Source organism: Scyliorhinus torazame, chromosome 3 (genome assembly GCF_047496885.1).
Source record: "Scyliorhinus torazame isolate Kashiwa2021f chromosome 3, sScyTor2.1, whole genome shotgun sequence".
Lineage (NCBI taxonomy): Eukaryota > Metazoa > Chordata > Chondrichthyes > Carcharhiniformes > Scyliorhinidae > Scyliorhinus > Scyliorhinus torazame.
In genome coordinates this window covers 94,932,663-94,958,844 of record NC_092709.1, presented here as the reverse complement: position 1 = coordinate 94,958,844, position 26,182 = coordinate 94,932,663, and the positions used below count along the sequence as shown (strand labels likewise).

The 26,182-nt window shown below is 50.2% G+C and overlaps 1 protein-coding gene across 1 annotated transcript in view; it reads left to right on the top strand.

The window, feature by feature from the left end:
* Nucleotides 1-9,534, top strand: part of cfi (complement factor I) — a 136,095-nt gene extending 126,561 nt beyond the window's left edge. Inside the window, exons 13-14 of the mRNA XM_072496000.1 lie at nt 6,165-6,263; nt 9,068-9,534. Coding sequence (XP_072352101.1) covers nt 6,165-6,263; nt 9,068-9,285 — 317 coding nt within the window. The 3' untranslated portion in view covers nt 9,286-9,534. The remainder of the gene's footprint in view (nt 1-6,164; nt 6,264-9,067) is intronic.
* Nucleotides 9,535-26,182: the final 16,648 nt, after the last annotated feature.

The window sequence follows — 26,182 nt, the reverse complement described above, 5'->3', positions numbered from 1 at the left end:
TGCGCGGCATTGGAGAATCCCGGCCATGTGTTTGGATTGGGTGGGTTACCAAAAATCTCAAAACAAAATCCAACCTACCTCAAACACAACCTCGTGAGGTTTTAACAGAGTTGGGGCAAGGGATAGACAACCAACCCCCTCCCAAGGGTATGTACTTTAATGAGGTGAAGTGCCTCAGCAACAATTAACAACAACAACTTTCATTTATCGGGTCGATTTAATGATTCCCCTCTTTCTGACAATTGCAATCTACCACCGACATTTCTGGTTTACCTCAGCCTTTTCGACCTCCCTCCCTGGCCTTTACTGTTTGAACATTCCTGCAGCTTCTGATCTGCCCCATGTCACCTTCCAGCTTTCCCATTTCCAACCTCTGGTCTTCTCCTCCAGCCTCCAACCTACCTCCACCCCCATCCTTTGCAATCACGCCCTTCCTCCTCTCCACTTCATGGTCCAGCTGCCTCTCAATTGACTGCTGTCAGAAAACAGAGCTCAAATCTGTTGATGAGGTTCTGACCTTAGAGGGAAACCTATTTTGCCAGCCCACTCACCACTCAACCCAACCACCCCTCCTCCCCACACATCCCCTGCCCCATTTGGTTCTTGCTTCTCCATGAATATTGGGGTGGCAGCGTCCCTCAAACCTTGAGTGAGCATCCTAAAGAACCACAGGGAAACAGAATAACAGGGGGCTCAGGTATTCGCTTTAACTAAGCAGCAACAATCTTTTTTTTTTTAAATCTTTTTATTCTCCTCATTTTCAACATTTTCATCAAATAAACAACAAAAGAAAACAAACAAAAACAAATACGATACCAATCCCCAAACAGCACCCCATTCAGGATACAGACCAAAACATCACCCGTACATTCGAAGTAAAATCTTTCTTATTGTCACAAGTAGGCTTACAGTAACACTGCAATGACGTTACTGTGAAAATCCCCTAGTCGCCACATTCCGACAACTGTTCGGGTACATGAAGGGAGAATTCAAAGAATGGCCAATTCACCTAACAAGCACGTCTTTCGGGACTTGTGGGAGGAAGCCAGAGCACCCGGAGGAAACCCACGCAGACATGGGGAGAACATGCAGACTCCGCGCAGACAGCGACCCAAGCCGGGAATCGAACCTGGGACCCTGGAGCTGTGAAGCTACAATGCTAACTACTGTGCTATGTGCCACCCTAATTAACGGTCAATCAGTAATCAGTGTAATCGAGAACAGCAATAACCCCAATACCCCCCCCCCCAATGTTTGATGGCAACCAATTCTCGGAAGTGCACAATAAACAGTCCCCATGAATTGTAGAATCCCTCCTTCATCCCCCTCAGCTCAAATTTCACCTTCTCAAGAGTCAGAAATTCAAGGAGGTCCCCCCCCCCCCCCCGCCAAGTCGAGGCTCAGGGTGGGGAAGCTGACTTCCATCCCAACAGTAACTGACTCTGGGCAAGCAGTGAGGCGCAGGCTGAAACATCTGCCCCCCACACCCTCCTGCAGCCAGGGCCGGTCCATCACCCCAAAAATGGCTTCTAGGGACCCTGGTTCCAGGTTCACGTGCACTATCTCCGGGATGACAGTCCCTCCAATACCTCTCCAACTTCGGGCAGGACCAAAACATATGTACATGGTTTGCGGGGCTCCTTCTACATATGTCCTCCACTTCCTCAAAGAGTCGGCTCACCCTTGCCGTCGTGAGGTACACGAGGTTGAGGCCTTCACCCTCCAGAGCACCTCACACCACAAACCATCCTCCATAACCTCTCCCAACTCTTCCTCCCACTTGGTTCTGATCCCCTCCATGGACACCCCGTCCTCCCCCAAAATCCTCCCGTAGATCACCGACACAACCCCCTTCTCCAGTCCCCCTGTCATCAATACTTCTTCCAACAATAAGGGGAATGGTGCTATCGGGAAGCTCTGAACCTCCTTCCTAGCAAAGTCTTGGAGCTGCAGCTACCTAAACCCTTCCCCTTACCCCAGTCCATACTTCTCCCCCAAATCTTCCAACCTCGCAAAACATCCCCCCATGAACAGGTCTATTAATACCCTGAACCCCCTCTCTTCCCATCTCCGAAACCTCCCGTTCAGCTTCCCTGGCTCAAACCTATGGTTCCCCCAATCGGCATCTCCCCTGATCCAACCCCAGCTTAAAGTGCTGCCTCAACTACCTCCAAATATTCAGTGTTGCCACCACCACCAGACTCCCGGGGCCATTGGGAGCAGTGCTGTGACCAATGTCCTCAACCCTGACCCCCTGCACAGGCCCTCCTCCATTGTAATCCACTGGGACTCCCCTTTTCAAAACAACTCCTCACCCTTTCGGCATTCGTTGCCCAATAGTAATATAATAAATTTGGGCCCCCCCCCCCCTCCAGCCTGCCGCCCTCTCTGCAGGACCACCTCCTTAACCTTGGCTACCTTCCCCTCCGCCCCCCCCCCCACCACAAATAAACGAGGTGGTTAACTTGTCCACTTCCTTAAAAAGAGCCTTTGACATGTTGACAGTGTCATGTGAGAGTACCTGTAAGACATGGATGTTTAAGCAATGTACCTTTAAGAAAACAGTGATGTCAGAGAGTGGGTGGAGCTGGGCTTTAGGTCAGCCATTTTGCAGGTTTTTAGTTTCAGTTTTGGAGAAACAGCTTGTGTGTGTCTGTGGGTTTCCAGAGAGCTGCAGTTTTTGCAGTTTAGTTTTGCAGTTGGAAAAAGCAGTTTGTGTGTGTCTGTGTGTGTCCAGAGAGCTGCAGGAAGAAAGCAAGGTGCTGGAGCTGAAGTCAACCAAGCTAATATATCTCTGCCATTCTACAGAAAATATATATGCATCCTTTAACCTGATGAGATACTGTTTAAAGGTGTTAAATCTCTTGGAAGTTTGAAGGAACATTTTAAGGAGTTATTTACTGTTGCAATATTTTCTGAGTTATCTTTGAAGTAACGGGTGTTAAGAGATCCAATGTTTATTTAAGATATTAAGTTGAGTTCATGGATTAAACAGTGTTTTGTGTTTAAAAACCCATGTGTCCATAATTGTAATCCCACACTAAGGGAAAAAGCCGTGTGCTAGAAAAGCAACAAATACATTAAAGGGAGAGGTTGGTTGAACTCCATGATACATTCTGGGGTTCTGAAAACGCCTCGCCCATAACAACAGGCACTGAAATAGAAACAGAAATCGCAGCGACACATTCATTTTAATCGCCACACCCGACCTGCCAGTGACAGAGGAAGGCCATCCCACCTTGCCAAATCCGCTTTCACCCTCCCCACCAAGCTAGTAAAATTGTACCTATGGACACCCCCCAGTCCCGTGCTACCTGCACCCCAAATAAATAAGCCACAATCTTGACAGGGTGGTTGTGAAGAGGACGTTTCCTCTTGTGGGAGAATCTAAAATCAGGCACCACTCTTTAAGAATAAGGGATCGCCCATTCAAAACCGAGTTGAGGCAAAACATTTTCTCTCAGCGGATCATGAGTCTGTTGAACTCGGTTCCTGAAAATGTGCTGGAATCAGAGTTTACAATATTTTTTAAGGCTGAGGTGGATTGATTCTTGGTGAGCAAGGGAGTGATAGGTTATCAGGGATAGGCGAGATGCAGATTTGAGGTTGCTATCAGATCATCTATGATCTTATTGAATAGCAGAGCAGGTTCGAGGGGCCGAATGGCCTCCCCATGCTTCTTGTTCATATGTCCGTCTTAACCTTTCCAAGTACCAAGAGCAGCAGATTTAATATTGTGTTCAGAATTGGACATTAAAAATACCTAAATAATGGCAATCTCACTCAATCAAAGAAAACAATAACTTGCATTGATACCGTTGGGGGGGTGGGGGGGGGGTAGATTCTCCCGGCTAGCCAGAGGCGGGAATCACGATGTCACGGTGAATCCCGGTACCTTGGAAATATTAAAGAGCAATGAAATTAACTGTGGAAAAAAGGTTCGAAAGGTTTCCATCACAATAAAGGGAAGACTTTTACCTTTGTCTCACAGATTTTACATACTGGGAGACAGTTTAAAGGTTTTAAGGCTACAGATAGGAAGACTTACATTTTATTCTCACAGATCTTTAATTTTGACATGCTGATAGGCAGCTTAAAAAGGCTAGAGATGGGAATACCAGACAAATGACCCCCACCCCAAGAAAGACCCTCCAATACATACCAAGCAACCCGACCCCCACCTTCCCTGTCCGGTTGGCCCCCTCGGCACCCTGGAAGCAAGAGTAGGGAGGGTACTTACCCCCTTACCTCTCTTCGGAGTCCAAGGTGCTCGGTCTCCACTGCCAAGGGGTGGGTGGAAGGGGTTGGATTGTGGAGGGCGCTGAAGGGGGGGATTAAGTGGGTGGGGCTAAGGAGAAGAATAGGGGAGCACTGTTGGGGTGGGCCCTTGCCAGCGATTGTGGGGGAAACTGTAACAATATTATGAGATCAGGGTGCCCTTTAAAAAAGGTGCCCCGCTCTCTGAGGAACATAACCTGTCAGTGGGTTCGTCCAACATGATGCCTAAACCTGCAAAAAACATTTTCTATGTGCCATTGAATGGCATGCCAGCTTCGTTCCTTGCGCCAATGGGAATCAATCCCGATTCTCTGCTGGTGGGAGCACTTAGTCTGCAAAATCCTCAACATAGGAAAACTTCTCAAAGTGTTTCACAGGAGTGATCAACAAACACCACCTGACACCAAGCCACAGAAAGAAATATGAGGATAAGTAACCCAATGCTTGGTCAGACGTTAGGTTTTAGCAAACCTCTGAAAGGAAAGTGAAGTAGCGAGGTTGGTTTAAGGAGGGAATTCCGGAGTTTGGAGCGGAGGCAGTGAAGCCACAGCTGCCAATGGTGAAGTGAAGAAAATTGGGCTGGGGTGCAGCAGAATTGGAAGAGTGCAGAGGTCTTGGAGGATGATACCACAGGAGGAGACTACAGAGACAGATAGGAGCATGGCCATGAAAGGATTTCAAAACAAGGATAATAATATTGAAATTGAAGCATTGATAAAATGGGAGCCAATGTAGGTTAGCAGACATGGGGTTATGGGTGAACAATACTCGGTCCATGTTAGGATACAGCCAACAGAGTTTTGAATGAGCTCAAGTCTATGGATGGCCTCACACCGCCGAGCATCCGGGTTCGAGCCTGACCCAGGTCACTGTCTGTGGTGAGTTGCACATTCTCCCGTGGGTCTCACCCCCACAACCCAATGATGTGCAGTGTAGGTGGATTGCCCACACTAAATTGTCCCTTAACTGGGAAAAAAAAGAATTGTGTATTCTAAATTATTTTTAAAAGTTTATGGGTGGCCAGGAGTATATTGGAATAGACAAGTCTGGTGGTAACAAAGCCATGAATGAGGGTTTCAATAGCAGTGGAGCTGAGGCAGGGTGGAGATGGACAATGTTCTGGACCAGCAAAGCAGGCAATTTTGGGTTGGAGATTGAGGAGGATATGGAGACAGGAATCCCCCCCCCCCCCATGGAGGCGGAGAATCGCAGAGGCCCCGGTCAGGTCTGCTAACGATATGCCAATGGCGTTTACTGTACGTGCCAAGTGCAACACATTGACGCTGCTGAAAAAGGTACCAGAGAATTGCAATTTGACGTGAAACTGGCGCCCATCATGATTTTGGCGTCAAAACCAATTCTCCACCCAATTGCGTTTCTTGATTCCAACGTCAGTCGACATAGAATCCCGCCCAGAATCTCTGTTTAGGCTCAAACAGAATGCTAAGGCTACAAAATGTCTAATTTAGCCTTGGTCAGTGACTGGGTAGAGAATTCCATCATTAATACAACCAAGAAGTGATTTATTCCTAAGCTTCTGCCAGTATTGTTGTGTATCTGGTCTTTTGATAGAAGATAGCTCTTGATAGCTTGACTAAGATTGGAGGATATCCATTTGGACGATTGTGGGAAAGATCTACTTCTCTCTGGGGAAATCCTAATAATTTTAAATGCATCCATAAGAATCTGAATTGCATATAAAATTAACTAAATGGATTACATGTTTCTTCAAACTTGTACAGAATCCATTTTACATGGACTAGGTAATGTTCAAGTTTCCAGCAGGGAGAATAGTTAATCAACTTGCCGCACAAATGATGGTATTAAATAGCTGGTGTTACATTAATAGGTGCTGTAGTCACTTACTTGTATTATTGCATTTCTAGATGGTAAAGTCAGCATTCTTCGCTGGGCTAAGGTTGACATTTTTGGAAACTGTTCAGATATTTACAAGTCTGCATTTTATGATGGAATGGAGTGTGCAGGTAAGGTTGATCTCAGTTGTGCAAATCCAGTTCTTCTCTCAGAACCATAAAGGGTTCGACAATCTATAAGTTTCCATAAGAGATCTTGAGACAATAGTGGGGCAGGTGGCAAGAGATTTGGGGTGCGTTATGGATCTGCTGTGTCTCCACCTCATTGACGTACGCCAGCCATTTTGATGAAAATCGAGAAAGGTGTTCTTTACGACTGCGCTCTTCAGCAATGATATCAGTGAAAGAGTTGACATCCCCTTCTGGAATCCCCACTGCCTCCATCGTCCTCCAGCTCAGTCATTATACACCAACACAAAGTAGGTGTGCATTATATATCAGGCCCACATCCTGGCTAAAGTAAAGCCCACAATACTCAAAGGCCTGTTTCTTTACAGCAGTAAGTCACAAAGTCATCAGCTGTCAGAAAGTCACTGGGCTGATTCTTTTTCAGGCAAGTATTGCCACCATGTCCCATCCCACCTCCCCCCCACCCACCCTTCCCAGCTCCTACTGCATCAATTCTCCCCCTCCACCTCACGGGCAACCTAGCTATGTCACCACTGGAGTGGGCTACTACATAGACTATAATAGAAATCATGCAGTCATAGGATGGCTACAGCACAGAATGAGACCATTCAGTCTGAATTGTCCGTGCAGGTTCTCTGCAAGAGTAACACAGCCAGTTCCACTACCTGACCTTTCCTTGTAGCCCTGACAATTCTCCAACTCTCTTTTGAAAGGCAGAATTGGATTTGCCTCCACCATACTTCCAGGTGGTGTCCTCCAGATTTTAACCAACACTGCGTAAAATAAAGTTTTTCCTCATGTCACCTTTGGTTCTTTTATCATTCACCTTATATCAGTGACCTGGACCCTTCTACAAATGGAAACAGTTTCTCACTATCTATTCTATCCAAAGATCTCATTATTCTGAACAAATCTCCTCTCAGCCTTCTCTCCGCTGGGGCGAACTAGACCAGTTTCTCCAATCTACCCACATCATTCAAATCCTTCAACCCTGAAACCACTCTTGTATATCTTTTCTCCATGCTTTCTAATATGCCTTCACATCCTCCCTAACGTGCAGTGCCCTGTATTATACACCATACTCCAGTTGAGGCCAAACTCGTGTTTGATAAAGGTTCACCTTAGCTTTTGTACTTTATGCCCCTATTTATAAAGTCCAGGATCATTATGCTTTTACAGCCATGTTCTCAACTTGTCCTGCTACCTTCAGTTAGTTGTGCTCATATTCTCCCGGGTCTCTCTGCTCCAACACCCCCTTTAATTGTATGCTTTATTTTATTAAACTAAACGCAAATGGAAATCTGAAATAAAAATAGAAAATGCTAGAAAAACACATTAGGTCTGTGGAGAGAGAAACAGATTTAACATTTCAAGTCCATTGACTCTTCCTCAGAACTGGAGAGAGGTGGAAATGTGATGGGTTTTATGCTGTTGAAAATGCGAGAGGGCCAGGTGGAGCACAATAGAATGTCAGGGATAGGTTAGAGGGCAAGAGAGATTAAAAAACAGAGATGTCATGAAACACAACACAAAGGTAATGGTAATGATAGTATTAAAGAGGCAAGTTTAGCCTAGAGAAGGTGTTAATAGCAGAATAAAGGTCAGCCCTGACTGAAAGCAAAATAGCAGAATGTGTTAATAGCAGAAAAAAGATCAGCACTGTCCGAAAGCAAAAACTTGTAGAGAGGCCCTTCCCCAACTCGATTCATTCCATGATGGTGTACTTTTGTTTAGATTAATGGAGGCTGTGCCATTTAAATGGTAGAAGGATAGGACTTGGGAGGTACATACCTGGTAAGATAAATGCAGTGAAATTATTTTTTCTGGTTGAGGAATTCAGAAGGGGGCATGATGTTAGAATTAGATCTAGGATGAGATTGTCTTGCCTTTCCGTGGCACTTTTCTTAGCGGCAAGATGCATCAGGAAGCACCTTTTGACACCCCGAAAGGTTTGTAGATAGTGGGACAGCTGAAATATTCAACATTATGGTCAATAGATTTGTGTTAGGTAAGCTGTTCAAGGATACAGTGCATGAAGAGTACATGTATTAATCAGAACTGATCTGATTGAATAATGGAACAGGTTTGGATTGAATGGGCCGTCCTGTTCTTAAAAATCCCCATTTAAAGTTAGCAACTGGTATATCTGGGTCCCAGTGGAGTTTCTGTATGGTCCTTTGGAATTACAGTGGTTGTCTGCTGAAAATGATTTCGCTCTGCAAGTACTTAAAGCTTTTAGAAATATATATGATTTATATCATGGAACAACATCTATCCAAATTGTGTTGTGTAAATTTTCGGGGGCTGATTGGAGAATGGACCTGATAATGCCACATGATCTTCTGCCATAAGCACAATGATAAAGTAGAGGAAAACCCTAACAAATGACAGAGGTCTGATGTACAGGGTTTCCAGAACCATGGAATTATACAATACAGGATGAGACCATTTGGATGATCGAGCATGCCCTTGTTCTCTGAAAGAGCCACTTACATATTTGCATTCCCTTGCTCATATATTTTTGCCAATATTTTCCAAATTAACTTAGAATGTTTAAATTAACCTAGCAATTGTAATGTTTAGTTCTGCATTGAATTCCTCCCGCAATTCCTCAAGTTATTAAACAAAGTTTAAAGATGTTCAGAATTTCAACAATCAGATTGAAGTTACTTTTATTATTTGTTTCAAAGAAAATCAGCCAAGTGAAGGCAAATTTGAATCTGCATCCGTGATTCTTTTAAATTTGGAGATTTCTCCCTGATATTCATATTTCTTTTCTTCATCAGGGAAGATGGATGGGACAGTCGATGCTTGTAAAGGTGATTCTGGAGGCCCATTAGTTTGTTCTGATGAAAGAAATGAAACCTATGTGTGGGGTATAGTTAGCTGGGGTGAAGGTTGTGGAAAATATGGATTACCCGGCGTATACACAAAGGTGTCCTATTTCTTTGAATGGATTAGCAGCAACGTTGGTAGAGCTCTGATTAGCAAATACAACAACTGAATGTTCAAAGTCGTCTTCATTTGTGCCAACAGCTAAACTGGTTGCAGAAAATCCATACTTCATATCTCACATTTGCATCAGAAAGGTTTTAAAAATGATAACACAATTACATAATCAGGTACCAATACAATTGCAACCAGTGGTCCTGTCCCATCAGACAGAAAGTGCTAAATAAAAGTGATTAGCATTAAGCAGAGGTTGCTATATAACCCTCTGTACTAATAATAAAGATATGCTTAATAACATCAACACATTATTTTGTAAGTTATTTTACAAGGAACTGCTGCCATTAAGTTTTAAATACTTAAAAATCTAGAGAAGGAGAAATGTCACCAGGTCAAGAAAAATCCAAAGGCGGGATTCTGTGATCCTGAGGCTAAGTGTTGAAGCCATTGGAAACGCCGTCAGGGGGCCAGCACGGACCTGGAGCAATTCACGCCGCTCCAGCTGCTGATCCTGGCATCAACTGGGCGCCGCGGGATCCGTGCATGCGCAGTGGCACCGGTGCCAACGCGCGCATGCGCAGTGGCTTCCTTCAACGCGCCGGTCCCAACGCAACATGGCGCTGGACTACAGGGGCCGGTGCGGACGAAAGGAGGTCCCCAGCCAGAGAGGCCGGCCGATCGGTTGGCCCCGATCGTGGGCCAGGCCAAATCGGAGGCCCCCCCCCCCCCAGGGTCAGACACCCTCCTCCCCTCCCACAGGTCGCCCCCCCCCCCAACCCTTCCACGCCGAGTTCCCGCCGGCTGAGAGCAGGTGTGAACAGCGCTGTGGGACTCGGGTTTTTTGACTCGGCCGTTCGGCCCATCCTGGGCTGGGAATCGCCGGGGGGGGGGGCCCGTGGAGCGGCCCCCAGCTGGCGCTGCAGAGAATCGCGTCCGGGCGGCGTGGCGCAATTCGGGCCAGTCGCGGAGTTCAGCCTATGGAAGTTTGGTGGATTTTGGTTTTCTGGTGGAAACATTTGGGGCCGGATTCTCTTAGCCCAGGCCCGGGCCGGAGAATCCCCCCGACCGGCGCAAATCGCGCCACACCGCCCCGACGCCGGCACGCGATTCTCCGCAGGGCAGAGAATTTGCATCTTTGGCACCGGCGTGGTTGGTGCAGCGCCAGTCTGGGTCCGTTCTACGCTGTCCCTCCCCCGCCGATTCTCGGCCCGGCCGTTGAAAAAAGCCGAGTCCCGCCACCGCCATCCTCACCTGCTCTCAGCCGGCGGGAACTCGGCGTGGAAGGGTCGGGGGGGACGGCCTGTGTGGGGGAGGGGGGGGGGGGTCCGACCCCGGGGGGGGGGGGGGGCCTCCGATGTGGCCTGGCCCACGATCGGGGCCCACCGATCGGCAGGCCGTCCTCTCTGGCTGGGGGCCTCCTTTCTTCCGCACTGGCCCCTGTAGCCCTGCGCCATGTTGCGGCGGGGTCGGCGCGTTGAAGGAATCCACTGCGCAGGCGTGCGTTGGCGGCGCTGTCACTGCGCATGCGCGGTCCCGTGGCGCCCAGTTGCTGCCAGGATCAGCAGCTGGAGCGGCGTGAAGCGCTCCAGTGCTGTGCTGGTCCCCTGTAGGGGCCAGAATTGCTGATCCTGAGGCCGTGTTGCCGCCGTCGAGAAATGCGACGGTGTTTCCGACGGCTTCAACATTTAGCCTCAGGATCAGACATTCCCACCCTTTATGTTTGGTTTAATGTTCACCAAAGCAGTGTTAATGCCAAATATCGTTTTCCAATATATGTTTAATTCAGTAGTAAATATTCACTGCTTATGGTCTTAAAGTGCTGGTCCAGTCAACTATTATAGCAGAGAGCCTGGAATGGTGACCACTGCTGGGACTGCAGTGAGACCCCAAGCAGGGTTGTCATCAAACTTGAAACTAGACTTCCCTTGCCTGAGCCAGTCAAGCAAGTCCTGTGAAGTGTGGCAAGGAGCGGGTCAGATGGGAGGCCGGAGGGGGTTCTAACCGGTGTGGCCCTTCTCACTGGAGGGGCCCTCCCATGAGCACGGTGTGCCTGAAAGAAAGGGGTTCACCCTAGCCCCACAGCCAGACCATCAGCGTTTGCATGGCATGGGCATGGGCACCCCAGGCTGCCAGTAAAATACCTTCAGGGTGGGAGGAGGGATTGGCCATTTTGCATCTGAATTGGCCCAAGGGCGAATGAGCCACCGAACACCTGCCCTATTGTTAAAATACCAACATGGGCTGGTAGGTTATGGGCAGGGTCACCCCAGCCATCCCACCTAATTTTATGATCTTTGCGTGGGAATCCTGTCCTGGGGTGGAGGGTGGGCAGAGGTTGGGGAGGGGCGGGGGGGGGGGGGGGGGGGGGGGGTTGGTGTAGAATTCTGGCACCTTAACAGTTCAAAATGTAAATTCTGCCACTCAATCTAATCTGTCAGTTTCCACCCTGTGCCACCCTGCTTGCCTCATCCCTGGACCTATCTACTGACCAATTCTCCGCTGACTGGTTGCTGCCCCTGCCTTCATAGCCTTTAGGTTCACCGGAGAAACAGCTTGCCTCTTTTCCTGTGAAGCTACAACGGAATCTCACTGTGTCTGGAGCATCGTGCCACAATGAGCCAGCAGGAACAGGGCGATTCATACCCACTGGACGAGCCAAGTGATAGAGAGGTACTGGCCCCAGTTTAAAGAAAGGTCCAGCAATGATGAATCTATAAGATAAGTGTCAGTTTCTCAGTAGAACAGTCAATGCATTATACTATCCTTGAGTTTCAGTTTCAACGCTATCGTACTCGGGTATTGGAATTGCAACCTTCAATGGCAGCCTCTGGCACCTCAGCAGAGCACTGATTTTAAAATAAATATAAAACATTCACAGATTCAGTGTATGCAATATGACCAAATATCCAGGAATAGGTCCAAAAAGAGGTGGCAGTCCAAGTGGGAGTATTCTTTGCTGCAACTGAACATCAGCAAGCTTATTAAGGTCATGGCATGTTTTGGGACATATGGACGTTTTGTTCCCAAAAGGACATTCCAGGTGCTTTAAAATATCTACAATCATGGCAATGAACATTTGACAAACGTTGGTACAAGAGTTGGAATACACCAAGACAATCTAATGCAAACTTAGGGCAGCACGGTAGCATTGTGGTTAGCGCAATTGCTTCACAGCTCCAGCGTCCCAGGTTCGATTCCCGTCTGGGTCACTGTCTGTGCGGAGCCTGCACGTTCTCCCCGTGTGTGCGTGGGTTTCCTCCGGGTGCTCCAGTTTCCTCCCTTAGTCCAAAGATGTGCAGGTTAGGTGGATTGGGCATGCTAAATTGCCCTTAGTGTCCAAAATTGCCCTTAGTGTTGGTTGAGTGGGGTTACTGGGTTATGGGGATAGGGTGGTGTGGGCTTGGGTAGGGTGCTCTTTCCAAGAGCCGGTGCAGACTCGATGGGCTGAATGGCCTCCTTCTGCACTGTAAATTCTATGATTCTATGATTCTATGAAACTCTGCCAAAATTGATGACTCTGTGTGGACCCCCATATGGTTCCCCCACATCCATCCCTGGGTCGTTTGGAATGACTGCGCTCACCAGCCTTGAAAATGAGTGGCTGTTCTAGCGTCATCCTGCCGTAGCTTTGGTGTGAGTACAGCAGAACAGTCAGAAACTGAACTGGGACCCAGGCATTCTGAAGTGGCCTGTTTGGAAGAGCATCCCCATCTGTCGTAAACATGGCCATTGACATAAATGTGGAAACAGGGCCATGGGGGTGAGTTTAAACCTTGGGGCTCCCTGCACCTTAATTGAGACCTGCTGAATGATGAGCTAAGATATCTTCGGTGTGAAGCGGCACAGCAGCTCACCCAGCGATTGGTGTGAGGAGCAAACTCAGAAAGCAGCAAGCCTGTATGGAGGAGTCCCATGCAAGACTATATTTGGAACTGTGCATAGTTGAAGCCTGCGAGTAGAAGTATTATGTTAAATGTAAGCCTCAAGATCTCAAATTTGAACAATCCCTACATTGATTGACGAATGTCTAACTTGTCTTATAATGTTTATTTAGAATGTGGGTTTGAGCAAATTGATGTTGAAGATTTTATTGAAAAAAATAAAGGGGAGGAAAGTAGTGATTATGGTGTCTGTCTCCTTAAGACAGCACAGCCGAAAAGGGCCACCTGACTTGAAGGACCAATGGGGACGGAGAGTGAGTGATCACCCCCGAGGATGTTTTGTTATGCTCTTGTCGTAGCATAAGCTGCTTCCTTGATGTGCACTCTGACAAAGGAAGGTTCAGACTTGGAGATAGCTTTAACACATTTATTAAACTGTTAACAATTCTTCTACTTGGATTCGACTCTCCTGTTAATCCTGATATAGCTACTCAGACTGACGAACCAGTCTGCTACAACCCACGTGGTGGGAGTGATGTGTTTCAATCAACCCTGTGTACTCACTGAGTGTCTCCACTGGAAAGAGACTGAGCATGTGTGATGTGTATTTTTATATGGGTTGGTGTAATGCCCTCCTGTGGTAGTGTCACCTCTGTGTGTATCGTGACTGCCCATTGGTCATGTCCTATCTTACTGACCTATTGGTTGACTGCCTGTGTGTCATGTCTCTGGTGTTCCCTCTAGTGTCTAGCTAGGTGTAGTGTATGTACATGAACCCTTTGTGTGCTTACAGTGATGTATATCACCACAGAGGGTGGAGTCCTCTCTTGGGCAGAATACACCTAGCAGTCATGTGGTAAGCATGGAAGGACTTGGGAGCTGTGCCTCAAGGCAGCTTAGTGCTGCAAACCTCCTGTACCAAGTTACTCTTTATTAATAAATATCTTCTTATATGCCATCAATGTACACACAACGAGCGGTGAACGTAACTGAGGCTTTAATATACTAAACAGAAAGCCTCCTAGCCTCTGATCCCGAACTGGGTCAGAGGCGGAGACCAGCCACCTTTATACATGAGCCCGAGGGGAGGTGGAGCCATCGGCAATGGTTTACCACATTACCATTATACATTGACCATTACCACAATACACATATTATACATTATAGTGGTTTACAACATTCACCCCCTGTTAAAAAAAAGAGTCCAGCGGGGATGAAGTGGACTTAAAGATCAAGTCTGTCGGGGGCCTTGATCTTCCGCCGTGATCGCCTCAGTCCCGGCTGTGGTGTGGGCACCGGTGTCAAGACCTGCGCATCCGGGAGCATGTTGTCCTCTTCTTCACCCAGGTGTTGAGTCGGTGAAGTGGGGGGCGGTGTGTGGGCGGGGGTGGTGGTGATGGTCGACGGTGGGCCTGCGCGTGCCAGTTCTCGAGGTAGGTAGGTAGAGGTGGGGGGAGACGGTGTAGGGTCGGGGGTGGTGGTGATGGTCGCTGGGGAACCTGCAGGTGCCAAATCCCGAAGGGAGACTGTGTCCTGTCACCCGTCCTGATGTGCCACGTAGGCATATTGTGGGTTGGCATGGAGGAGCAGGACCTTCTCGACGAGGGGGTCTGATTTATGACTCCTCGCATGCTTCCGGAGGAGGAAAACTGTTAGCCAGGACGGGAGTAAGACCCCGGAGGTGGACTTCCTGGGGAAGGCAAACATACGTTTGTGAGGGGTCTCGGTGGCAGTGCACATGAGCGACCGGATGGGGTGGAGCCCATCGGAGAGGACCTCCTGCCAGCGAGAGACTGGGAGATTTCTAGACCGTAGGGCCAGAAGGACGGCCTTCCAAACCATCGCATTCTCCCTCTCCACCTGTCCGTTACCCTGGGGGTTGTAGCTGGTCGTCCTGCTGGAGGCAATGCCCTTGCTGAGCAGGAACTGATGCAACTCATCGCTCATGAAGGTGGAACCCCAGTCGCTATGGATGTAGGTGGGGAACCCGAACAAGGTGAAAAGACTGTGCAGGGCCTTGATGACGGTGGCAGAGGTCATGTCAGGGCATGGGATGGCAAAGGGGAATCTTGAGTATTCGTCAACAATGTTGAGGAAGTACATGTTACGGTCAGTGGAGGGGAGGGGCCCTTTGAAGTCGATGCTGAGGCGCTCAAAGAGGCGAGAGGCCTTTATCAGGTGCGCTCTGTCTGGCGGTTTGCACTCTGCGCAGACCTGGCCGTCCCTGACCTCCTCGATGGAGTAAGGAAGGTTGCGAGCCTTTATAAAGTGAAACAAACGGGTGACCCCTGTTGCTAACTTTCGCCTTGGTTCAATTGCTCTGTTTTATTACCTTTGCTCTCGAGTCGCCAGGTATCTTTATGATACCGCCACGAGGTTCAAGTCCAAGTAATGATCAATAACCCAGTACACCGATTAGTAAGATTCAAATCAAAGCACATTTATTATACACAGTAATTGCTACTCATGCACAAATTCTACGTCTAAGCTACTTATATAACTAACAGGTCTATACTTAACTTCGGACTGGCCCACCAGGTCAGGGGAACAAATGGCCTTTCGTTCGTGCTCTGAGTCTGCGGGATTCGAAGTTGGTACGGATTGGTAGCTAGGAGCGCCTATCTCGTAGCGAGCGTTGAATTGAGGCTTACTTTGTCGGGGGTCACTGCACCGGTCACGGTCAATGTTGGTTCGTGTTGCTGGGTGACCCGGGCAGGACGCAGAGGTGAAGAGAGCGATTTGAAATTGGGGCTCAACTCTTATAGTCCCCAGGGGCTTCCCGCCTTTCGGGGCGGACCCTGTACCTGGTCCCAAGTGATTGGACTTTGTCCCAATCACTTGGTTCGATTTTCTCCAATACTGGAGCGGTTCCCTGATCGATGGGCGGTCTTGAGGTGCTCATTCACCTCCTTTGTGTTGGCTCCTGCTGGCGCTGAGGAGTCTGGCTTTGCTTTTGTGTGTCCAAAATGTTACTTATTGTTCCCGGGGATTGCTCATCAGTATGCAGATGGCTGCTACTTTGTTATGCTGATGGTCGCTGGTATCAATGTTGTCTGGCCTTTTCAGAGGTAAATACACAGCAAACCTGCAGCTGCTGGTTTCTGTCTATGTTGGCTGACTTTCCCATCAACCTTTGCCGTTCGCCATTTTAAATCGGGAGTTGGCCAATTTAGGTGACTACACCCCCGGGTGACAGAGGTCGTTGTGGAGGACCCAAAGCCAGTCTACATGTGCGCTGGCACATGTACTGCGGGATAGGGCATCTGGGGGCTCATTGAGCTTCCCACGTTGATACAAGATATCGTAATTATAGGTGGAGATCTCGATCCTTCACATCAGAATCTTGTCGTTCTTGATCCCACTGTTTTTGTTAAACATGAAGGCAACCGACCGCTGGTCAGTGAAGAGAGTGAATCGCCTGCCAACCAGGTAATGCCTCCAATGCTGCACAGCTTCTACAATGGCTTGGGCTTCCTTTTCGACAGAGGATTGTCGAATTTCGGAGGCATGGAGGGTGCGGGAGAAGAAGTCCATGGGCCTGCCCGCCTGGTTGAGGGTAGCGGCCAGAGCAATGTCCGACGCATCGCTCTCCACCTGGAACGGAATGGATTCGTCCACACCGTGCATCGCGGCTTTGGCAATATCCGCTTTGATGCGGGTTGAAGGCCAGGCGGGCCTCAGCCGTCAGGGGAAAAGTGGTGGATTTAATAAGTGGACGGGCCTTGGCCGCATAATTGGGGTCCCACTGGCATAGTAGGAGAAGAACCCCAGGCATCTCTTCCGGGCTTTGGGGCAGTGAGGGAGGGGGAGTTCCAGGACGGGGCGCATGCGGTCGGGGTCAGGTCCTAGGACTCCGTTTTCCACAACGTAGCCAAGGATGGCTAGGCAGGTTGTGCGGAAAACGCATTTTTCCCTATTGTAGGTGAGGTTCAGGAGATTAGCGGTGTGGAGGAAGCGCCGGAGGTTTTCGTCATTGTCCTGCTGGTCATGGCCGCAGATGGTGACATTTTCTAAGTACGGTAACGTGGCCCGCAGCCCGTACTGGTCAACCATTCGGTCCATTTCTCGTTGGAAGACCAAGACCCTATTGGTGACGCCAAAGGGGACCCTGAGGAAGTGGTAGAGGCGGCCATTTGCCTCGAAGACAGTGTATTGCCGGTCCTCCGGGCGGATAGGGAGCTGGTGGCACGCGGACTTCAAGTCAACTGTGGAGAAGACTCGATACTCGCAATCTGATTGACCATGTGAGATATGCGGAGGAGGGGGTACGCATCGAGCTGCGTATACCGGTTGATGGTCTGACTGTGGTCGATGACCATCCGGTTCTTCTCCCCAGTCTTGACGACCACCACTTGGACTCTCCAGGGGCTGTTACTAGCCTCAGTGATCCCCTCTCGTAGGAGTCACTGGACCTCCGACCTGATAAAGGCCGTGTCCCGGGCACTGTATCGTCCGCTCCTAGTGGTGACGGGCTTACAGTCCGGGGTGAGGTAAGCATAAATCGAGGGTGGGGCGACCTTAAGGGTAGCGAGGCTACAGACAGTGAGGGGGGGCAGGGATCCACCGAACTTTAAAGTAAGGCTTTGGAGGTAGCACTGGAAGTTGAGCCCCAGTAATAGAGCAGCGCAGAGATGGGGAAGGACGTAGAGTTTAAAGTTAGTGTACTCTACGCCTTGTTCAGTAAGGGTCGTGACACAGTACCCCCGGATTTCTACTGCGTGTGATCCGGAAGCCAGGGAGATTTTCTGGGTCGCGGGTGAGATTGGGAGGGAGCAACGCCTTACTGTATCTGGGTGTATGAAGCTGTCTGTGCTCCCGGAGTCGAAAAGGCAGGCCGTCTCATGCCCGTTGATCCGGACGGTCAATGTCGATTTTGTGAGGTGATGAGGCCGGGACTGGTCGAGCATGATGGAGGCGAGCTTCAGAAGGTGATGGGTAGGCCGGTCGGAGGCAGCCAGCATACGATTGGGAGAGCAGGGCTCCCAGGAAGCTGCAGAGTGGTCCCAAGATGGCGGGCCCCATGGGTCACGCGTGGCGGGTGGAGTACAAAATGGCGTTAAAGATGGCGGCCCCCATGGGTCGCACGTGGCAGCCGAAATCGAAGATGGATGCAAAGATGGCGGCGCCCACGGGTTGAACATGGCGGGTGGCGCGGCAGCTGGGGGCGGCCCCGACAGGCAGCAGGCAGCGCTGCTGGGCCTCGCAGCTTCAGGGAGAGATTGGGCCTGGCAGGCTTTCGCAAAGTGGCCCTTCCTCCCACACCCGTTGCAAGTCGCGTTCCGTGCAGGCAGCGTTGTCTGGGATGATTACCCTGGCCGCAAAAGTAACACTTGGGGCTTCCGGCGTTGGTGGGCTGCTGCGCGGCACAGGCTGGCGTCGCACCCGGGTCGGATGATGGCGGCGCCCACGAGGTCCACGAAGGTGCCGCGCGGTTGGAGGCGTAGGCTTCCATGGTCTGGAAGGCCTCCTGCAGCGAGTTTGAGAGCTGCACTCTCTCTGAGAGGCCTAGTGTACCCCCTTCTAGCAATCGCTGGCACATGTAGTTTGATTTCATGCCTGCGACATAAGCGTTCCTGACCAACAGCTCCACGTGTTGGCTAGCCGATAGCGCCTGGCAGTCACAGTTCCGGCAGAGCACCCATTGTCGTCTCGTGGCAAGAAGGTGCCCAGCATACACCTCGTTCACCGACTTAACATAGTGTCCCTTCAGCAGCATTATGGCCTCCGTATATGAGGGGGCGTCCCTGATGAGAAGAAAGACTTGCGGGCTCACCCGTGCGTGGAGGATCTGCTTCTTTTGAGGTCGGTGAAGTGTTCGGTGAAGGATCCAAGTACGCTTCGAAGCAGCTTAGCCAGTGCTCGAATGCTGCAGTGGCGTCGGCTGCCTGTGGGTCCAGCTCCAGGTAATCAAGCTTGAATGATGAGTTTGTCTTAGATGTTTAGTGTATTAAATTGATATGCCATCAATGTACACACGACGAGTGGTGAATGTAACTGAGGCTTTAATATACTAAACAGAAAGCCTCCTGGCCTCTGATCCCGAACTGGATCAGAGGCGGAGACCAGCCACCTTTATACTGGCCCGAGGGGAGGCGGAGCCATTAGCAGTGGTTTACCACATCACACATAATACAGTAGCCATTTACCACAATACACATATTATACATTACAGTGGTTTACCACAATCTTCTTGTTCCCAACAAAGTCTGAAGTCTCTTGACAACGGCAGAAGCCTGCCACAATACATAATACTTCCCATCAGGGATATTTGCTCCCTCTGCTAATACCAATGGTAAGTAATAAGATGTATCATCATATTCCACCCAAACACTAATTTGACCCAACATTGGAATAACTGGTCAGTTTCACTCCAATTTTACGTAAAGGAATTTGATTTAGGAACTTCTCTCCATCTGAGATAACAGACATTGCTGCAGCCACATCAACAATGAAAGTAAGTTGTGAATCTCAGGCTTTCATTTTCACTGATGGCGTGGGAATTATGGTCCAACTTTTCCGGATGGTGGGAACCCCCAGCTCTAACAGGCCTTCTGCCATTTTACCGTCCAGCGAGCATTGATTGGCCACAGATAGGTTGGGGAGGAAGTCCTGCCTGGTAGAACTGCCAATCAATCTGTTTGGCCAGCAGCTCTCCAGGCGCAGTGCTGCAGTGGCCGGAAGAGGCACTGCAGTGACATGCCTGGGACTAAGTGCGGGGGCATGGAGACCAGATAAGTGGTAGGGGTTCCAGCGAGGAGAGGGCAGGGGACACTTGGGGGGGGAGGTCACAAGGGGTGGCATTTAGAGTCTCAGGGAATAGGCGGGCGAGGCAGGTCCAGAGGTATCCAAGCCTTCTCGGATGGCTGCTTCTGATGGAGGCGCATCCTGCCCCTCTTTCACCTAAGATGTAGGTTTTTAAATTTTCCTATTTCCCCAATGATTTATCATCCCCCCGCGCCCCCCGCCCCCCCCCCCCCCTTCCCCCCACTCCTCCCCGTCAGACTACAATTGAAGCTGGGCAGGAAAAGGCCGTCAAGTGACCTTTAGGTGGTCGGGCCAAAGGGGGGTTTCTCCAACCCCCGCTCCCCCAAAGTCCTGCCGGCCCCACCATGAGTTGCTTTCAAGCCTGGGTGGATGAATCCCAGATGGAATGGCATCCATGCAGTTTTATGCTCACTCCCGCCCCACTTCAAAGCCCACAGTGGGGGGTGGATTCAGGCCTATATCTTCACCATTATTACGCTCATCTTGTATGTACTATTTTATTTTCCCTTTTACAGAGTACAACTCTAGATCTTCCTGCTGAAACTTCTGTTTCCATATTTATCATATGTACATTGTGAGGAAGAGGGAAGAGAAGCACTGGCAGACATTTAAGGGGATATTTCCAGAACTCTTGTTACGGTTCAATCCCGGCCCTGGGTCACTGTCCGTGTGGAGTTTGCACATTCTCCCAGTGTCTGCGTGGGTCTCACCTCCACAACCCAAAGATGTGCAGGGTAGGCTGATTGGCCACGCTAAATTGCCCCTTAATTGGAAAAAACTTTGGCACTCTAAATTTATTTTTTTTGAATGCTGCAAAGATTAGTGGTTGGTCAGAAGAGGGGGAGAATTTTAGAATCCAGCAAAGGTGTAGGAAAGTTCATGGCCGGGATTCTCCAAAAACGCGGCTAAGTGTTGACGCCGGTGGAAACACCGGATTCTGTGGCCCACAGAGGGCCACCATGGCGCGGGAGTGCTCCGCGCTGCTCCAGCTGCCGTACGCGGGCAGCAGGCCTGCGCATGTGCGTGGCAGTCGCTTCCGCGGCGGCGCCTCGCAACATGGCGGAGCAACACAGTGGGCTGGCACGGAAGAAGGTAGGACCCCCCTCGACCATGCGCGCCCGCCGATTGGTGGCCCCGATCACTGGTCTGACCTTCATTGAGGCCCCCCCACCACCCCCCGGAGACTGGTCCCTCCGCCCCCCCCCCCCCACCAGGACGGCCACCGCAGCCGTGACGCCGAGCTCCCGCTGAGTGGAACCATACGTGAATAACGCCGGCGGGAACTTGGTCGGTCAACCGCAGGGAAACGCTGCGGGGGCCTCTTTCAATTTCCCCCGACCGGCGCCGCACCGACCGCGCGCGACTGGCGTTGATTCTCCGGTCGTCGGAGAATCGCATCCCGGCGTCAGACCCAATCGCGGGTCTGAGGATCCATTCTCTGCCTCTGCGCTGTGCGCCATTCCGGTGCAGGGGCTCGAAGAATCCCGGCCCAGGTGCCCCTAAGCCATGTAAAGTTGTGCTTATGTGGTTTAATTTGCAGAGCAAATTCAGCGAAGCCCACCAAGGTTGAATGAGCTCAGTGCTGGGATTTGAACCCGCGAGCAATTATCACTTAACAATTTGTGGATGGCACGGTGGCACAGTGGTTAGCACTGCTGCCTTACAGCACCAGGGACTCGGGTTCAATTCCCACCTTGGGTGACTGTGTGGAGTTTGCACATTCTCCCCATGTCTGCGTTGGTTTCCTCTGGTGCTCCGGTTTACTCCCACAGTCCAAAGATGTGCAGGTTAAATTGCCCCTTAGTGCTCAAAAAGATTAGGTGGGGATATTGGTTACGGAGCTGATGTGGGTTGTGGGCCTAGGTAGGGTATTCGTTGAGAGAGTTGATGGGCCGAATGGCCTCCTTCTGCACTGTAGCGATTCTATTCTAATGTATTCTATTCTACTCTATTCTAAGACACAAAAGCCTGAGGAAAAACAGCTGTGAGGTTTCAAACCTCCAGTTCTACGTCCTAAGAACTTGTTTAGTCTTGTAGCTTGTAGTGTTTTAAAAGAAGCAGTTGCTTTCTTTCACAATATCCCATGAGTAAGGCAGCATGGATATTGGACTTGGGTGAGTTTGGGATTTTTGGCTAGGAGAGTGGAATCAGACACCTGAGAGAGGGGTAGTGGGAATCTCAGACAGAAGGAGGCCATTTGCTCCATCAAATGGGCATTGTGGCTCAGTGCCTTTCCCTAGCCTTTTTCCCCTACACCTTCATATTTTTTCTATTCAAGTAATTTTCTAATCCCCTCTTGAATGCCTCCACCACACATCCAGGCTGTGCATTCCGAATCCTTGCTGCTTTTCTCCTTTCTGGGAACCTTTACAGCGTTGTTCGACTTTTAAGTTGATTCGACTGTCCGTTGCGCTAACAAAAAGTGATTTTTAACAGAGAGCCTCCACGTGTGCACTACCCCCCTACATGCGTCAGCTCAAGTCCCATTACTAACTGTGGTAGTTGCTGAATCTCTGCTTGTCTTTGAGGCAGAGAGAGCTGGATCAGTTCTTGAATGGGGCAGAGATTGCATTGTATGATGTAAGATTAAACTAATGTTATTCAAAGATGAGCAGTTGAGTTCTGCTGCTGCCCTGGCCAACATTTATCCCTTATACAGCGGCACCCAAGAACAGGTAATTTATTTCTTTGCCGTTTGTAGCATATGGCAAATTAGTTACTATTTTACATCGCAATAGTGACTACTCTTCCTTGGTTGTGAAGATCTCAAGGATATGAAAGGTGCTGAGCAAATACATGCTCTTTCTTTTAAATAATTAACTGAATATCATGTGAAGAAATCTGTCAATGACACAACATATTGACCACTTAGATCATAAAACAGAGAGTAAAAGGCCCCAATAAACCAAAAAGAGGAAACATTTGACCCAGAAAGCAAAACCATAGGAAAAACCCTAACGGTTCAAAACTAAAAAAAAAAGCCAGAAGGCAGAAACGGAACCACAGTAGTAACATTGTGGACTTTGTTTTTATTTAGGGAACTAACTAATAAAAGGTTAAGGAGCCAACTTGCGCCTTGTGTGAAAATAGACAAATTGAATTCATTATATAAGTTCATAAGATACAGGAGCAGAATTAGGCCATTTGGCCCATCGAGTCTGCTCCGCCATTTAATCCTAGCTGATCTCATCCTGGCCTTAACTCCACCATCCTGCCTGTTCTTCGTAACCCTTCAATCCATGACCAATTAAAAATCTGTCTAACTCCTCCTTAAATTTAGTCACTGTCCCAGCATCCACCACACTCTGGGGTAGCAAATTCCACAGACTCCCTTTGGGAGAAGTAGTTTCTCCTCAACATTTTAAATTTGCGACCCTTTATCCGAAGATATGACCTCTTGTTCTACAATGCCCCACAAGAGGAAGCAACTGCTCCACATCTAATTTATCCATCCCTTTTATCACCTTGTATACCTCAACTTGATCTCCTCTCATTCTTCTAAATTCTGGAGAGGAAAGGCCTAAACTGTTCAATCTCTCCTTATATGACAAACCCCTCAGCTCTGGAATCAATCCAGTGAACCTCCTTTAAACTGCCTCCAATGCCACCACATCTTTCCTCAAATAATGGGACCAAAATTATGCACAATACTCCAGGTGCATTCTCACCAATGCCTGTATAATTGCAACACTTCCTTACTTTTATATTCTGTTCCTTTAGCTATAAATGCCAACATTCCACGAGGACCCCCACATCCCTCTGTATCGGAGCACCCCGAAGTCTCTCCCCATTTAGATAATAAGTTGCCTTCCCATTTTCCCGACCAAAATGCATGACCTCATAATTATCCACGGTAAACTCCATCTGCCACATTTTGGTCCACTCTCCCAACCCATCTATATCCATTTGGAAGGTTCTTATTTCCTCCTTGCAATTTACTGTCCCACCTATCTTTGTGTCTTCTTCGAATTTGGCTATAGAACCATCTATCCCTCTATCCAAATCATTTATATAGATTGTTAATAGCTGAGGCCCAAGGACCGAACCCTGTGGCTCCCCACTAGTTACATCTTGCCATCCAGAAAAAGACCCATTTACCCTGACTCTCTGTCTCCAGTCCGTCAGCCAGTCTTCTATCTAAGCTAATAAATTACCCCTAATAATAATCTTTATTATTGTCACAAGTAGACTTACATTAACACTGCAATGAAGTTATTGTGATAATCCCCTAGTCACCATACTACGGCGCCTGTTCGGGTACACTGAGGGAGAATTTAGAATGTCCAAATTATCTAACAGCACGACTTTCGGGACTAGATCCCATATAATCTAACTTTGTGAATTAACCTTCTGTGCGGCACCTTATCAAATGCCTTCCGGAAGTCCAGATATACGACGTCTACAGGATCCCCATTATCCACTTTGCTTGTTACGGGCGCAATTCTCCCATCGGGAGACTAAGTCCCGACGCCGGAGTGAAAACCGGAATGTTTCAGTCCGGCGTCGGAGGCCATTCCCAGCCCCCTATTCTCCCGCCCCCGAGGGGATGAGGAGCGGCGCCGCGTCATTTACGCGCACCGGGCCTTGGCGCCGCATAAAAGCGGTGCCGCGTAAATGAAGTGACCGGCGCCGCGTAAATGACGTCACCCGTGCATGCGCGGATTGGCCGGTGCCAACCCGCGCATGCGCGGTTGCCGTCCTCCCCGCGGCCACCCCGTAAGAAGATGGCGGATCGATCTTGTGGGGCAGCGGAGGAAAGGAGGTTCTCCTTCAGAGAGGCCGGCCCGCTGATCGGTGGGCACCGATCGCAGGCCAGACCCCTTTTGAGCCCCTCCCTGGTGCAGGAACCCCACTCGCCCCCCCCCCCACAGCCACTCCCCCCCAGCGTTCCCGTCGGCAGCGACCAGGTGTGGATGGCGCCGGCGGGAACCTGTCGTGTTGGGCAGGCCGCTCGCCCAATTACCAACGGCAAGCGCCGATTCTCCCAGCGGCCAGCCGTGATTCACGCCGCGCCGATTTGGGGGGAGTGGGAGAATCGCATGCGGGCGTCGGGACGGCGTGGCGGGACTCGCGCGGCGCCCGGGCGATTCTCCCACCCGGCGTGGGGGAGGGCGAGGGGTGAATTCCGCCCTACATCTTTGAAAAACTCTAGCAAATTAATCAAACATAATGGGCGAAATTCTCCCCCAACGGCGCGATGTCCGCCGACTGGCGCCAAACACGGCGCCAATCAGACGGGCATCGCGCCGGCCCAAAGGTGCGGAATGCTCCGCGTCTTTGGCGGCCTAGCCCCAACATTGAGGGGCTAGGCCGACGCCGGAGGGATTTCCGCCCCGCCAGCTGGCGGAAATGGCGTTTGTTGCCCCGCCAGCTGGCGCGGAAATGCGGCGCATGCGCGGTAGCGTCAGCGGCCGCTGACAGTTTCCCGGCGCATGCGCGGTAGCGTCAGCGGCCGCTGACAGTTTCCCGGCGCTTGCGCGGTAGCGTCAGCGCCGCTGACAGTTTCCCTGCGCATGCGCGGGAGCGTCAGCGGCCGCTGTCAGTTTCCCGCGCATGCGCAGTGGGGAGAGTCTCTTCCGCCTCCGCCATGGTGGAGGCCGTAGCGGAGGCGGAAGGGAAAGAGTGCCCCCACGGCACAGGCCCGCCCGCGGATCGGTGGGCCCCGATCGCGGGCCAGGCCACCGTGGGGCACCCTCCGGGGTCAGATCGCCCTGCGGCCCCCCCCAGGACCTCGGAGCCCGCCCACGCCGCCTGGTCCCGCCGGTAAATACCAGGTTTGATTTACGCCGGCGGGACAGGCAATTTCTGGGCGGGACTTTGGCCCATCCGGGCCGGAGAATCCAGCGGGAGTCCCGCCAACCAGCGCGGCCCGATTCCCGCCCCCGCCCAATCTCCGATACCGGAGACTTCGGCGGGGGCGGGGGCGGTATTCACGGCGGCCTACGGCCATTCTCCGACCCGGCGGGGGGTCGGAGAATGACTCCCAATGTACCCGTCCTAAAACCATGCTGCCTCTGATGGATTACATTTGACTTTCCAAATAGCATGATATAACTTCCTTGATAATTGATTCTAACAATTTTCCAACAATATATGTTAAACTAACTTATTTGTAATTTCCTACATTCTGCCTCTTCCCTTTTTGAATGTTCTGTGTATTCTGAGAGACAGGGGGCTGAATTCTCCATTTCTGCGGCTAAGTGCGGACGCCAACAGAGAATCTGTGGTGCTACACGATGGGGAAATCGGCGCAAATCCCTCACCGATTCCGGTACCAGTGAGGGGCGAACACCGGCGCCACGTGGA